This window comes from Melopsittacus undulatus, chromosome 1 (assembly GCF_012275295.1).
Source record: "Melopsittacus undulatus isolate bMelUnd1 chromosome 1, bMelUnd1.mat.Z, whole genome shotgun sequence".
In the NCBI taxonomy this organism is placed as follows: Eukaryota; Metazoa; Chordata; class Aves; order Psittaciformes; family Psittaculidae; genus Melopsittacus; species Melopsittacus undulatus.
The window spans coordinates 150,374,687-150,388,215 of record NC_047527.1 but is presented as its reverse complement, the minus strand read 5'-3'; the positions used below and the strand labels follow the sequence as shown (position 1 = coordinate 150,388,215).

The 13,529-nt window shown below is 42.5% G+C and overlaps 1 protein-coding gene across 1 annotated transcript in view; it reads left to right on the top strand.

Annotated features, from left to right (window-relative positions):
- CPNE4 (copine 4) overlaps window positions 1-13,529 on the top strand; it is a 206,018-nt gene that overhangs the window by 95,892 nt on the left and 96,597 nt on the right. Inside the window, exon 3 of the mRNA XM_034062179.1 lies at window positions 9,443-9,622. Coding sequence (XP_033918070.1) covers window positions 9,443-9,622 — 180 coding nt within the window. The remainder of the gene's footprint in view (window positions 1-9,442; window positions 9,623-13,529) is intronic.

Here is a 13,529-nt window from a genome sequence, read left to right as displayed (position 1 = left end):
AGCTGTCAGGCTGCCATGGTTTGAGCAAAAGGCAATTCCACCACAAGCTTTGTAACATGTATGTGTAAAAGGAAAGAATGAATGAGAGTTGCTTTGAATGGACATGAGTCCTAAGAAATCTGTTATAATTATGGTCCAAGTTCCCAGCTGTGTGGGATGACTTGAGCTGGCTTAAATGGGCCTTGTTAAATTCTTCCTTCCATATAAATGGAAAAGTCTGGTATAGCAGTGTGTATTTTGTGTAATAGTGCATTGCCTTCCTGCTGCTAATGCCTCGATGATATAATTGATTTAGCAGTTTAATTACAACATTAAAAGCGAATTAATAAATCTTTAATTACAAGCACACCGTTAGCAAATGAATTTCTTAAACTAACTACTTGACTAGGCCTGTATCAATTGACATTATTCATTAACCTGTATGAGAAGCCATATTAGTTATGCTCAACTTACCTGAGTGTATGAGGCAGGAGATCTTTCTCAGTATAAATAAATTATCGAATCACTATTTATAGTCACTTAATTAAAGAGCAAATTACTGAAGCAGTGTAGATTTCCTCCTTAGTGTAACACAGTCCTACTGATACTCAGTGAGTAAAGGATCATCCCCTCTCCTTTCAGTTACCTGCATGATCCTGAGGAGTGGTATGATGCCAGATTGCTCTCCCTGTGCCCACCATGCACTCTTCCCTTTGCAAACTCAAGCACTGCTCAGCAGCTGCACTTCTGTTTGGCTGGGCAGACACTACAGCACATTTGTCAGCCTTCTCAATCTCTTGCCCTCCAGAACATCAGGCAAAGAAGAAACATGTCTGTAATTGTTGTGGAAACCCAGGGTGTGAGATTACCTAAAGGGGGCAATACTGACCATTAGTTCTGCAAGTCCATTTTGGAGTGATGAAAGGTGCAATTAGCAAACAAATACTTGTCATCTTGATTAGAATAAGTTTGAATCCATTTCTTCGTAGCCGGATGCTACAGCAGAATCTGGTTGTTCGAGTACAGTGTTCTGTTCTGTACTGACAGGCTGAGAACATTGGGGCTGTTCAGCCTGGAGAAGAGAAGCTGTGTGGAGACCTCAGAGCAGCTTCCAGTGTCTGAAGGGGGCTACAAGGATGCTGGAGAGGGGCTCCTCATCAGGGACTGTAGCGATAGGACAAGGGGTGAGGGGTTCAAACTGAAACAGGGGAAGTTCAAGGCAGAAGTTCTTCCCTGTGAGGGTGCTGAGGCGCTGGGACAGGATGCTCAGAGAAGCCACATCCCTGGCAGTGTTCAAGGCCAAGTTGAACGGGGCTCAGGTGGTATGGTTTAGTGTGAGGTGTCCCTGGCCATGGGAGGGGGTTGGATCTGGATGTGCTTAAGGTCCTTTCCAGCCCAAAGCATTCTGTGATTCTGGTAATGAACTAGGGATTCCCAAGCAATGGCATTTGAGAGAAGCAACCTTCAGTTACTTGTTGCATTTTCAATCATATTCCAAACCCCAATAATGTGTTTTTCATTGCTGTTGCACAGGCAAGGTCATGCATTGCATTGTGAATTGAAAGAATATTCAATCCAGAGTTTCCTTTTGAAGAAAAGAAATTCTAACTGATCAGGGGACATTAAAATACCATCAATATGTGGAAAAGCAGTCAGGTAATTGATGTATACCTTGATAAAAAACTGCCCCTTGCACAAAAACAAGGAAGACTGTTTCTTCTTCCAAGCAGGCTAAAACCGAGCAACCCAAATAACAATAAACAGAAACCCCATCAGTGCATTCCTAAGGCTCACTGTCTAATCTGGGGGGAAACGGTGTATTTGTGGCTGAAGAGCTTTCAGATGGCTGCCTGCTCTGACTTCAGACTGCTCCCAAGCACTGCACTGCTTGCTAGCGTTTGTGGCTAGTGGAGTGGAGCTAAGTGGTACGATATGTGAATGTTATTGTGGCCACTTAAAGGACCATTCTTGCTCTCTGCAAAAAGCCAGTGTCCTCAGAGACATGTAAATTAAGATTGAATTGAAGCTCTCAACATCAAATGAAGGTTTAGGAATAATAAATGGTGATCATCATAGCCTTTGAACATCTGGGCTGTGTTAGGGATATAAAGGGAGATTTAGCATCTAGGCTTCAGGTCTCGGATTTGAGGTAGCATTCGTTTTCAGAGAAAAAATGCATTCTCTTTTTAATTATACCAGTGTAATCACATCTGGGTGGGTTACAGCACCTTATGCATGAGCTGATGCAGGTCATTATCCGCTTGTGTCGATGTTTTCTGAGCGCTTGTTAAATATGCAGGGAGCAGAGCACATGGGTGTCTCCTGCCACTGAGTGGTTTCTGTAGAGTCCCTCTGTGTCATTTATGGCTGGGTCACAATGTGCTGACTAGCTCAGAAGAGGACTCTTTAATACCGAAGTTGCTATAGGTGCCAGTTTTACATTGTTAAGGCTCATACCAGAATACGATACAGGGATGTGATGTGAGCAATACCATTCAGTGTACACGGGCACAGTGTGAGCCAGGGATGTGTTTGCAGAACGCAAGCTGGATTTCTGCTCTGAATCAGACAAAGCAGAGACCTTGGCCTGAACCTCTGATGTCCAGAAGATGCAGCTGGGTTATTTCCAAACCCAGCCAGGCAGAAGTTTCATCAAAGCCTCCATACTTGTTCACCCTGAGCTTCTGCTCCAGCAACACACTGCTTCCCTGGAAAATGCCTGACCGTCTCTGAACTTAGAGAGACACAACAAGTAGGACTCATCCCTTGTGTTAAACCACGTGCTAGGTGTAGTTTTTTACTGGGTATGTGTATAGTAGATGGTGTATATTAGTTTTTACTGGGTGTGTATGTATTAGATAGTTGGAAGTTTGCCACTAGGGCAAATTAGCCTTTTAGTCTTCTGTAAAAAAAAGGAAAAAGTATTTAAATGTGATTTAATTAAAAAAACCTGTTTTACTAATGTACATCAATATGTGAATGCAAATTAATTATCATTAATACCAACATGTTGATATCGAATCTTTCATATGTTGTTTTGAATATTTTGCATGCTTTTTCATGATAGGAAGTAGTGGGTCAGAAATTACCCAGATTGTGTCAATGTCATCCATCTAAAACTGCCACAGAACTGTGGCAGGACTCCCAGCACTGACAAATGCAGATAGATTCCCATCAGCAATGTTATTAGGAAAGCAATTAGAGATCCAAGAAGATTACATGGAAGTTTTTTGAGAAAGTATCAGTTTTAATCTGTTTGCTTTCATTGCAGTCTGTAAAGTGACTAAAAATCATCACTCCAACCCAAAAGATGTGGGTTTCATGGCATCAATTTCAGTGCCCTCTAACTCCCAGAGCTATTTGAAGGAAATTATGTTTCTTTCCAGAGGAGAGTAAACTAAAAGCAGGTATCTGGTGCATTGAGGGATGGTGTGACTGTGCGTTAATGCATGTTGAGTACTTGCCTTTTTTCTCTCATATTTGATCTTTCCTAAATGACTTTGAATGGGAGGGATACTTTGTACATTCCATTATCTTTATGCAACCTAGACTTACCTAGGAGGTTGATCTTGACAACAAAATGGTCCTAAAGCTCTAGGAAGTTCTGTTTTATCTTCCCCAATGATGTCTTTTGTTCCCTAAAACTGGGTATTCCTCCACACAAGGGTTCAAAACCAGTTTAGGTCCTTCTTTCTTCATACTGGGAACTGAGCATCACTCCCATCCCAGTTGAAATGACCTCCCTGTTTGGCTCCTGAATAACATGACTGTTATTTGCCTGTCTGTATTACACCCACGGGGTTTTTTGCTGCTTTTCTAACAGTAAGAGCTTGAGGTTTCTCAGGTGAGACTTTGAAATCAGTGCCTGGCAGTCTGGCAAGGTCCTCAAGTGCAAGTATCGAGTGTCCATCTGTGCAGTGGCTGTTATAACTGTATAATATTTTGGGTTTGAGTGGATGAGATAAACTGCATGCAAATACCCATCAACAGTCATACTTCTCTCTCCTTTTAGGAGCTTTTAATATATAAGGCAAAGTCCATCCAGGAGCTTCTCAAAGAACATCCTGCCTTGGCAGGGGGTTGGTCTAGATGATCTCCAAAGGTACCTTCCAACCCTGATGATTCTGGGAGTTTATATATAGTATATAGTATAAATTATCTGTTTCCTGCTTCAGAGCAATGAAAAGTAACTGAGAAAGTAAAAGTAATTGCCCCAAAAAGAGAAAAGGGCTTTCTTAATGAAGACCTTTTCAATTGAGAAATAATAATGCTTGCTTTACTGTAATTCCAGTTGTTTAGACTGGAGCCCCTTGGGGTAGGGGCTGTTTCTATGTATTAGTTTTCCCAGTGCTTGAAAGCAGGTCTTCATGGCTGTGAGTTGGAGGTTTACAAGCTATCTAATATATCTATATCTATATTGATAGATAGATAGATAGATAGATAGATAGATAGATAGATAGATAGATGTAGATACATAAATAAAAGAAACAACTTGCAGGTAATTTCCAGACTGTTCACATTAACGTTTTTGCTGACCTGGGCAAGATTGTGCTTGGCTTTGGGCTCTACAGCCTAAAAAGAGTCAGAGACCTGCTGGTTTCTTTTCACTGTATCGAAACATCAAACTGCAAGTAAGGGCTGTAAATTATGGCAACGTTTGCAATGACTTTTCATTTGTTGATAGATCTGTGATGGTATGAAAACACTGTTAATAAGAATAATAATAAAGATTATTACTGACTTCCTTAGGAGCTCCCAAGCGAAGTACAAATTGCTTTGTGTTTGGTATCAGATCTTCATGGACTGGACTCTATCATGGCAATTTTCAGTCTTGTTAAAATTCAGATGACCTAAAAATAATGCTACCCCTTCAAAATGTGCATTTTGTCATCTCAGCTGACAAATGTGATTCTTCTCCATTTAAACAGCATTGAATAATGGCTGTCACTGAAAATACAGCTAGTTGGTTTCCCCTTGTTGTCCTGTAAAATGTATAGGGAAGTGTGGCTTAGTGTGTTGGTCTAAGAACTTGCTACAAGTCTAACAGCCACAAAAAGCATGCTTAGGGCTGAAGAGTGGCACCATTTCATACATTCATAGCATAGTCTGAGTTGGAAAGGACCTTAAGATCATCCCGTTCCAACCCCCAGTTTAATGGGATTTGCATGTTTCTGGCTTCTCAACAGTTGTTTTGGGTTTATTTTCTGAAACACTTCAGGGAATACAGAACCAGTCAAAGTTTTCAGACCACAGTTCTGTAGACCAAGGGTTTTCCTGTGTTCATGGGACAGCTATAGCAGCATTGACATTGGCCATGCTAATTCATGAGCCTGATAAGAATTTCCCCTGAAGCATTGTCCCTTTGATGAAAAGAGAGTGAATTCTCCATGGCTCTTTCACTCTTAGCACCTCAAAGATGTCAAGTCACAACCAGTGAAAACGCGTTGCTTTTGTGCTAGTTATGTGTTTGCTGGAAACACAGTGGGGAGCAGATAGGTTGTTTGTGTGGGACACCAAGTTCTCCACACAGCTGACCTGTGCTAAAGTGTAGCCTTGAGGTGCAGAGCTTCAGGTCCTGTAGATAATTCTGTTTCCTTCATTCCCAAGGGCATGCTGAGAAAGCTGTGTTTCTAATCACCTGAAAGCCTGGTAAGGTGACAGTAAGCTTCTACCTAATCCTTATTCATCCTGGTATATGCAACAGCTTACACTTTGTCTAGTTCTGATAGAAGAAAAAGAGTCCTCCTGAGGCTCACTCTTTTCCTTCAACTTCACTTTTCACCTAGCAGTTGAAGAGAGAGAGGAGATCCACAGCCAGGACTTTGACCATTGAATTACTTCTTTGTCGGTGAAATTTCAGCTAGGCTTGTTTCCTCACTGAAATGACCGTGTGCATCACAGTTCTGCAAAGCTCACTGCTTTTCAGTAGCTCACAGAGAAATGTGCAGCAAATAGCTTAAGAATCTCGAATTTTAGCATTTGTCCATCTATCTTTTGAGATTCCTTTAATTTGATGCTTTCTGACAGCAAAGATGAGTTTGCTTCAGGAGTGATAGCGGGTCCACAGGAAAGCAAGTGAATATTTCTGCTCCCTGTCCATCCACAGTGAGCAGTACAGGAAGAAAACAACTTTCAGACCGAGCTTCCAGCTTCCTCCAGGTTTGATTGAGAGAATTCAGAAGGCCCAAAGCAAGCGGTCCTTTTCTTCTCTGTACTTTAATTCCTGCTGTTGAGATGGCGCTTTACACTGCAGAGCCCTACTTTGGTGTTTGTATGTCATTCATACTTCCCCAAGGGGAAGCTCACAGGGTGGCTGCATCCAGATGGGCCTGCCAAGTAATCCTGGCTGCTCAGCAGGGTGCCTCCTTCTGTGGAGTGACAGGGGCCACAGAGATGAAGAGGGAAAGCAGCGTGAGTCCATCCCGAGAGGTGAAGATGCAAGTCCCTTTGTCTGTATAAATTGTCCTTGAAGGGAAAGTGTGGGTAAAGCTGTACCATGAAGCAGATGTTCGGATCATGGTGCCAGCTGAGGCTCTTTTTAAGGTCAGTTTTAACTGTTGACACAGCCCAAAGGTGCATGTAGCTGTCAACTGTTTGCTTTGAAAATTCATTCTCCTTTAATAAATTGAAGAAATTCCTTGTTCTGTTAAAGTAACAGATGGCTGAAGTCCTAAAGCTGTGGGTATGACCCACGTTGGGAAATCTACCTGCCTTCAGAATTAGGCTGCCCAATAGTTTCATGTAACAAGACCAAAAGTGCAAGTTCCACTTACTTATAGCATGCTGTTGTTGGATTTAAAAGCTCTCTTCTGCAAAAGTAATGGAGATTTAATGTGGTTGCTGGTGGTGTTCATTGTGCTTTGGAGAGCATCCAGGCTGAGAAGTTCTAGCTTTCTGAATGTTTAGTTGATGAACCTAGGCAAAGTGAACTGTGTTTTCTTTATGCATTTGAGCCTCCTTCATCCGTGCAAGTGCTGTTACTGATTTTGGGTGACAGAGGGATTAAGGACATATGGCATGAGGTTGACATCCTGTATGGATCCGTGTTTCAGGTTATCATGGAACATGACGTGGGAGTTTCCTTGCAATGAAACAGGTCCAGCAAGTATTAGAATAAGTTGTAGTCAAAAACAAGTCAGCTTTTTGGGTTTTGTAATTGCCTGCATCACTGTTGATCATGTCCTCCTTGATGTTTATCAGCATGAAACTGCACCTAGCAATAGTGTTCTCACTGGTTTTCATTAACGTTTTCTGGTATTTCTAAAGGGATGAGGGAGGCTTTGCAATTGAAGACAAGAGCAGGAATACTTAAGAAAGGACAGCCTCTAGTAAGTGGCAGAAGTCAAACAGAGATTATAGCTTGTGTTTATATAGCATCTTTAACCTACAGCATCCCATGAGAGGTAGTGGGTTTATTGAACTGCTCTCTGTTCACCACTGCTTCTTTGTCATGAGTCGAAGAGAGGGAATGGAGCCAGGCTTCCCATGCTGAGGACCTGCCAGATTTTGTAGCTAAAGAGTAGGGTAATTGTGAAATACGCTGACAAAGCAAACTAGGCACTTCACTTCCTGACCAGTCATGTACTTAACCTGTGTTGAGCACAAGGGTAAATCTTGCTGCATTTCACAGTGGAGAAACACACATTCCACCAGCAAAGTAGAAATGAGAACTGATAACAGGGAAACTTCAGTTACTTCCTGAGGACATCTGCCATACCAGTTAAGCAATTACAGTGACACCATTAAATTACGAGGAATGGGTTTAGGAGATTGCTGTGGCTATGAAGAAAGATTTAACACTGATCCTTTAAATGTTTTGATTCTTGGATCTGCTGATGAGCTATTTTATGAGATGACCGCTCTGCAGCAAGTGCATCAAATCACTTTCCATGTAGACAAGATCTCAGGGACGTCCCATTGAAATGACTGGTTGTCTGACACAAGGAATGTGTTATTTTGTAGCAGTAATGGTGATATCAGGTCACACTGATTGATAGCAAGTGGGGATCAAAACATTTTTGAGACAGGCTAAGCACCTGAATGAAGGTAGCTGGTATTCTTTCTCACGTTGTTATGCTTTGCATCGTTGTTATCAGACCCATCATTTTTAGTTAGTCTGAGCAAAGGTATGAAGAATTGAATTTGTAAGTAAGGCCACTTTCCTTTTTGTGGTGGTCTCATCTTGGCACAGTCAGAGCACATTGACACAGCTCTGTGGGAAGATGACAATGGTAGCACTGGTTTGCATCTAGTCAAGGACTGGTTAACATCTGTTTGATGATTAGCTAATGGATTTCAGCTGTTAGAGCTGCCAATCTGACAACTTTGATGAGCGCTAAAATAAATCTGTGCTACCAAAAACTGCACATTTTCCCCCCTTGCTTTTGATTTGCTTGACTCTCTGTGTCCTTGCCGATAACTAGCAAGGCTAATGCATTATAAACTCTGCAAAGCGAAGCAAGAGGCTGTCATTTTTTGCACAGCAGATGTTCCTGATCAGGAATCGGACAAAGGATCTCATCACTCTTCCTCTGAGCAATTTAATTTGTCTATTGCGTGGCACACCAGCCACCTCCTGTCTAGTGACGGATGTGCCCAAGTCCTGCTTCATTTCAGGATCAGTTCCTTTAATCTTACAGAAATATTATGGGTTTTTGCCAGTGCCAGAGCAAAGAGAGTGGAAAAAAAGGATGTTGCTTCGTTGCTTAAAGTGTCACCAATCAAATGCATCATAATGAAAAGTAGCAAAGGCCTTCTTCAAAAATAGGGACCCAAGTACTACATTTTAGGAGAACTAGGAAGTACTCTATGAGAACTTTCCTGAAGAAGCAGCAAGACAGATTTCATGGTGTTTCTTCAGCAGTTGTAAGGCTCGGAAGTAGTGGTAAGCAGCGTATAATCCATCAGATTCCTGTAATGCAATGTAGCGAGGTGGGAAAAATGATATCTTTTTAAGAAAAGTTGTTAGCTGTGATACAGTTCTTCACTCCTTAATCACCCAAGTTGTCCAAAATGAGTAATTACTGGGGGTTTTGCTTACTTTTCCACTTAGTTTTATGAAATCATATCGCTCTGCTGCAGTGATGGATGGCTACTGCTGGACGTGTAAATTCTGTGGTTATGCTATAACTAATTCCTCAGTTACTAGTCTAGCACATGACAGTCATTTTGCCTCACTCCTAACTCTGCCACCGGACTGATCTAGTAAACCCAACCAAGGGGGTGGCCATTGCTCACCCTGCAGAGAAGGCAGCAGACCGTGGCCTGTATCTGCCACAGACTTGCTAGAAGGGGAGCTGGCCTCACCCGGTGCATGTGGCCAGCCCCACAAGGAACTGCAGTATCTGCAGCCACAGTCATAGCTGTCAACCCTGGTAAATGAAAGCACTGTATTTGAGGAGCTCATTGGTGTCCATCACTAGTACACAGAGAAACCACTCATGATCTCTTTTCCATTTGGCAGGTTGACAGGACAGAAGTGATCCGGACCTGTATAAATCCCGTCTTCTCCAAGCTGTTCACAGTGGACTTCTATTTCGAAGAGGTGCAGCGGTTGCGGTTTGAAGTCCATGACATCAGCAGCAACCACAATGGGCTGAAGGAAGCAGACTTTCTTGGTGGCATGGAGTGCACTCTTGGACAAGTAGGTGTCACCACCTGTTTTCCCCTCATTGCTACTCCCCTGTATGTGTGTGAAATATAGCACTTTGTTACATGATTGATGGGTGAGATTTGCCATTCATGACAAAATTCTTACTTCATGCTTTGAGCAGGATAATGAAGAACTTCTGCTGCTTTGATTTACTGCTGTAATATAGCTTCAGGTTAGCCAGTGCTATAGGCATCTGCTTGGCTCCATAGAGTAGAGCTCAGGCTCATTACACCAATGCTGAGAAATAGGCTGGTTTGGAAGGAAGCTATTGTTCCTAATATTATATGGGATTTAAAGCAAGTTTCAAGTCCAAGGAATGCTTACAGTTATACTTTATTCACACAGGGTAGTGCCTGGTGATTTGGCAAATAGAGAAAGAGGGTTGGATTTGTTCCAGTCATCCAAAAGTTAGGTGTCTAGACTAAGTTACTCTTCTGATTTCTGTCTTTAGTTCAGTGGAGAGAAACAGGCAGTTCTAGCAGTTCTATCACAGATTAGGGTAAATTGCCTTCAGGAGATACCTGTCTTTTCCCTTCAGTTATCAAGAGAGTCTGGACAGCTGGCTTAAAGTAGACACCTAACTTTGTAGATTACTAAATTTAAGGGTGATGAGTCCGCTTCACAGGATCGATATCTAGAAGTCATCAGAGCCAGGTCTGCTGTCAGTTCCTATATTGCTGACTGGTAGCACACTACAGTGCTCCTGGTATCACAGTTTATTTCCAACTGGCAGACTTGTTGTTATGCTTTGGTCTCATAACACATGTCCTTAAAGGCAATGCCAAGGATGGCCTCAGTTTCCCTGAGCTGAGTGTAAATTTGCTCTCTATTCTGTGGTAGCTCATGTGATGACACCAAGGGATGCTTTCATCTCAATTAAACTTTGCAATACCTCCACATAAGCTTGTAGCCTGAATGTAGTAACTTGGTGTGGAAGATGCTGCAAAGCTTTGTCTCCTATTTTCTCATCTTTTGCCATTGCTCCCTCAACCCCACTGCACATGAATCCCTTTGGTTTTCCTCCCAAGCATGCTGAAAGAGGAAAAGTCCAGTCAGTGATGGAATTAATGTGAAATGTCTTTACTAAATTGAAAGTTCAATGTAAAAATACCAGTGTTTAGGGTGTTTACAGTGCACTATAATGTCTGTTCTCTTTTGACAGACTACTTGTGGCCTTAATGGAAATAAGCTATCCTGTAGCACCAAGGAGAATGGGAAACAAAGGAAAAAGTTATTATAATGTTCTTCTTGCTTAATTGGCTTGAACAGGAAAGGGAAAAATTGTCATTATTGCTGCCTGTAGCATAAATGTCTTTATAATGATTTGATCTCTAAAAATAGCACACAGCTGGGTTGGTTGCAGTGTAATTTTAATGGTAACCAGGAAAAAATAATAACAGTGTGAAATCTGTTCACGGTAATGTAGCCTGGAGGACTCTGATCTCACATTTAGGCTTTTTTTGGTGGGTTTTTTTTTGCCCTCCCCCCTCTAGTTTTTGAACTCTACATTATGCTTCTCATCTTTATGGCCTCCTCTGGACTTGCTGGAGGAGGTCCACATCCCTCTTGCGTTGAGGACACCAGAGCTGCACACAGGGCTGCAAGTGGGGTCTCAGGAGAGCAGAGCAGAGGGGCAGGATCACCTCCCTTGACCTGCTGCTCACACTGCTTTTGATGCAGCCCAGCACACAGCAGGTTCCTGGGCTGTGAGCACACACTGAGGTAGCTCATGTTCAGTTTCTCATCAACCAACACCCCCAAGTCCTTCTCCTCAGGCTGCTCTGAATCTCTTCTCTGCCCAACCTGTAGCTGTGCCTGGGATTGCCCTGACTCAGGTGTAGGACCTTGCACTTGGCTTGGTTGAACTACATGAGGTGGCACTGGCCACCTCACAAGTGTGTCAAGGTCCCTCTGGATGGTATTCCTTCCCTCCAGCGTATCAACCAAATCACACAGCTTGGTGTCATCTCGCTGAGGGCACATCAATCCCACTCTCCATGTTGCTAACAAAGATGTAGAACAGGAGTGGTCCCAGCACAGATCCCCACTGGACACAAGTTGTTACCCATCTCCACTTGGACATTGAGCCATCGAGCCTTGAGTGTGACCATCCAACCAGTTTCTTATCCACTGAGTGATCCATCTGTCAAATTCATGTGTCTTCAATGTAGAGACAAGGATGTTGTGTGGGACAGTGTCAAATGCTTTGCACAAGTTGCTAGATGAAGTCAGTTGCTCTTCTGTTTTCCACTGCTATTTTTAACAGTGTTGCCCTCTAGAACACAGAAGTGCATGAAACATCCTTTATCCAGATGTGTTTGTGAAAGAAGATGTTAGGATTTTACCTTTTGTTTTGGCTTGGTTTAGGAATATAGCTACAAAAGGGCTGATGAGTTCTAGCAAAGTTAACATTTCTAGGTTTTACCCTAATTTTAGGTATCTGTGCACAGAACTCTCACCTGGAAGACACTTTGTAACAGAATTTTAGCAGGCAGTCAGCTTGTTCTGACAAAACCTGTTAATCTTGAGTTCAAGGCTGGATGGAGAGTTCAGCCCACATGAAATAACCTTAAGGAAAACATGATGGAGAAACCGGTGTGAGGCTGGAAGTGGAGTCTGTGCTGTGACAGAATGGTGGGTGTGTTTCAGCTGAGCCTAATGAAAAGCCGAAATTCCATGGAAATGGAAATGCCACACAGGAGGTAGCGCAGACATTTGGGAATGTGCGCTCTTCCTGTTGAAATCATGGAGCAGTTTAAATGAGAAGGGAGCTCTGGAGTCTCCAGTTCAATCTGCTGCTCCAAACAAGTTAAAACAGGTTATCAGGGTCTTGTCCAGTCCCATTTTGAATGTCTCCAAGGATGGAGATCTCACAGCTTCTCTGGACTTTGTCCAACTAAGTGTTTTGCCATCCTTACAATAGCAGTGGTTTTCTGTCCCTGGGGTTTGCTTACCTCTGGTAAAACCAGAGCTAAGCCAAGACACCCTCACTCTTATCTCTTGTAGAAACATTTACAAACACTTGTAGCCTTTAAGTAGTGAAAGAAAGTGTGAATTGGCAAACCATAAGTGAAGACTGCAGGAATGACTTAGCTGGTTTTGCTTTGGGGGAGAGTAATAGCAACCTTCTCAAGCTGGTGCTGTAGATCTCATCCTTTGGAGTGGGAATGTTGGGGGCAGAGCTGTGGTTTGGCACTGTGCTTTCCACTGCAGCAGGAATGGCTTGGGATGCTCCATCAGGCTGTGCATCTGCCCACTAGTCTTGTAGCTCTTTGATTCACTCTGAATAGTTGCTGTTCTTAGCATAGGGACTGGCAAGTGATGTGACTTTGTAGTGATAACCAGGGAAATCACAAGCAGTAATATTTTAACTGCCATTTGGGGCTACCACTGTATAAAACCAATCACTAGCTTTCATATAGGTGCTTTAGATGCTATGAATCAGTTCATCCTTGGTAATGGTTTTACAAATGTTATCTGTAACTAAGGAGAGTAAATTCTTCTACTTCTCTTTCCCTTTCCCAACCCTAGGAAAAGTTTTCAAGCACTCCACTCACCTGGGGGATTCCAACTGAATCCTCATCTAATCACTGCAGATTTTGGCTTTCTGTTCCTTTTTGGTTGCTCACAAGAAGTATGGGTGTTTCAAGGGGCAGGAGATAGATTTATTGGGGGTTTTCTTATTTAGTGGGTTGGATTTCTTGTCCATTGAAGAACAATGGAAAAAAAATCCTAGATGGACAAACACTGTCAGAAATTGAAATTGGATAGCCTAATTTCCATGGTATTCAGCTGAGAGAGCAAAACCTTTTCTCTTTATGTTTTAGGTTTAGTTTATGTTTTACAGTTTAGTGCCTTTGCGTGTTCTGAGCCTCTCTAATGCTCTCATCAGAATTGT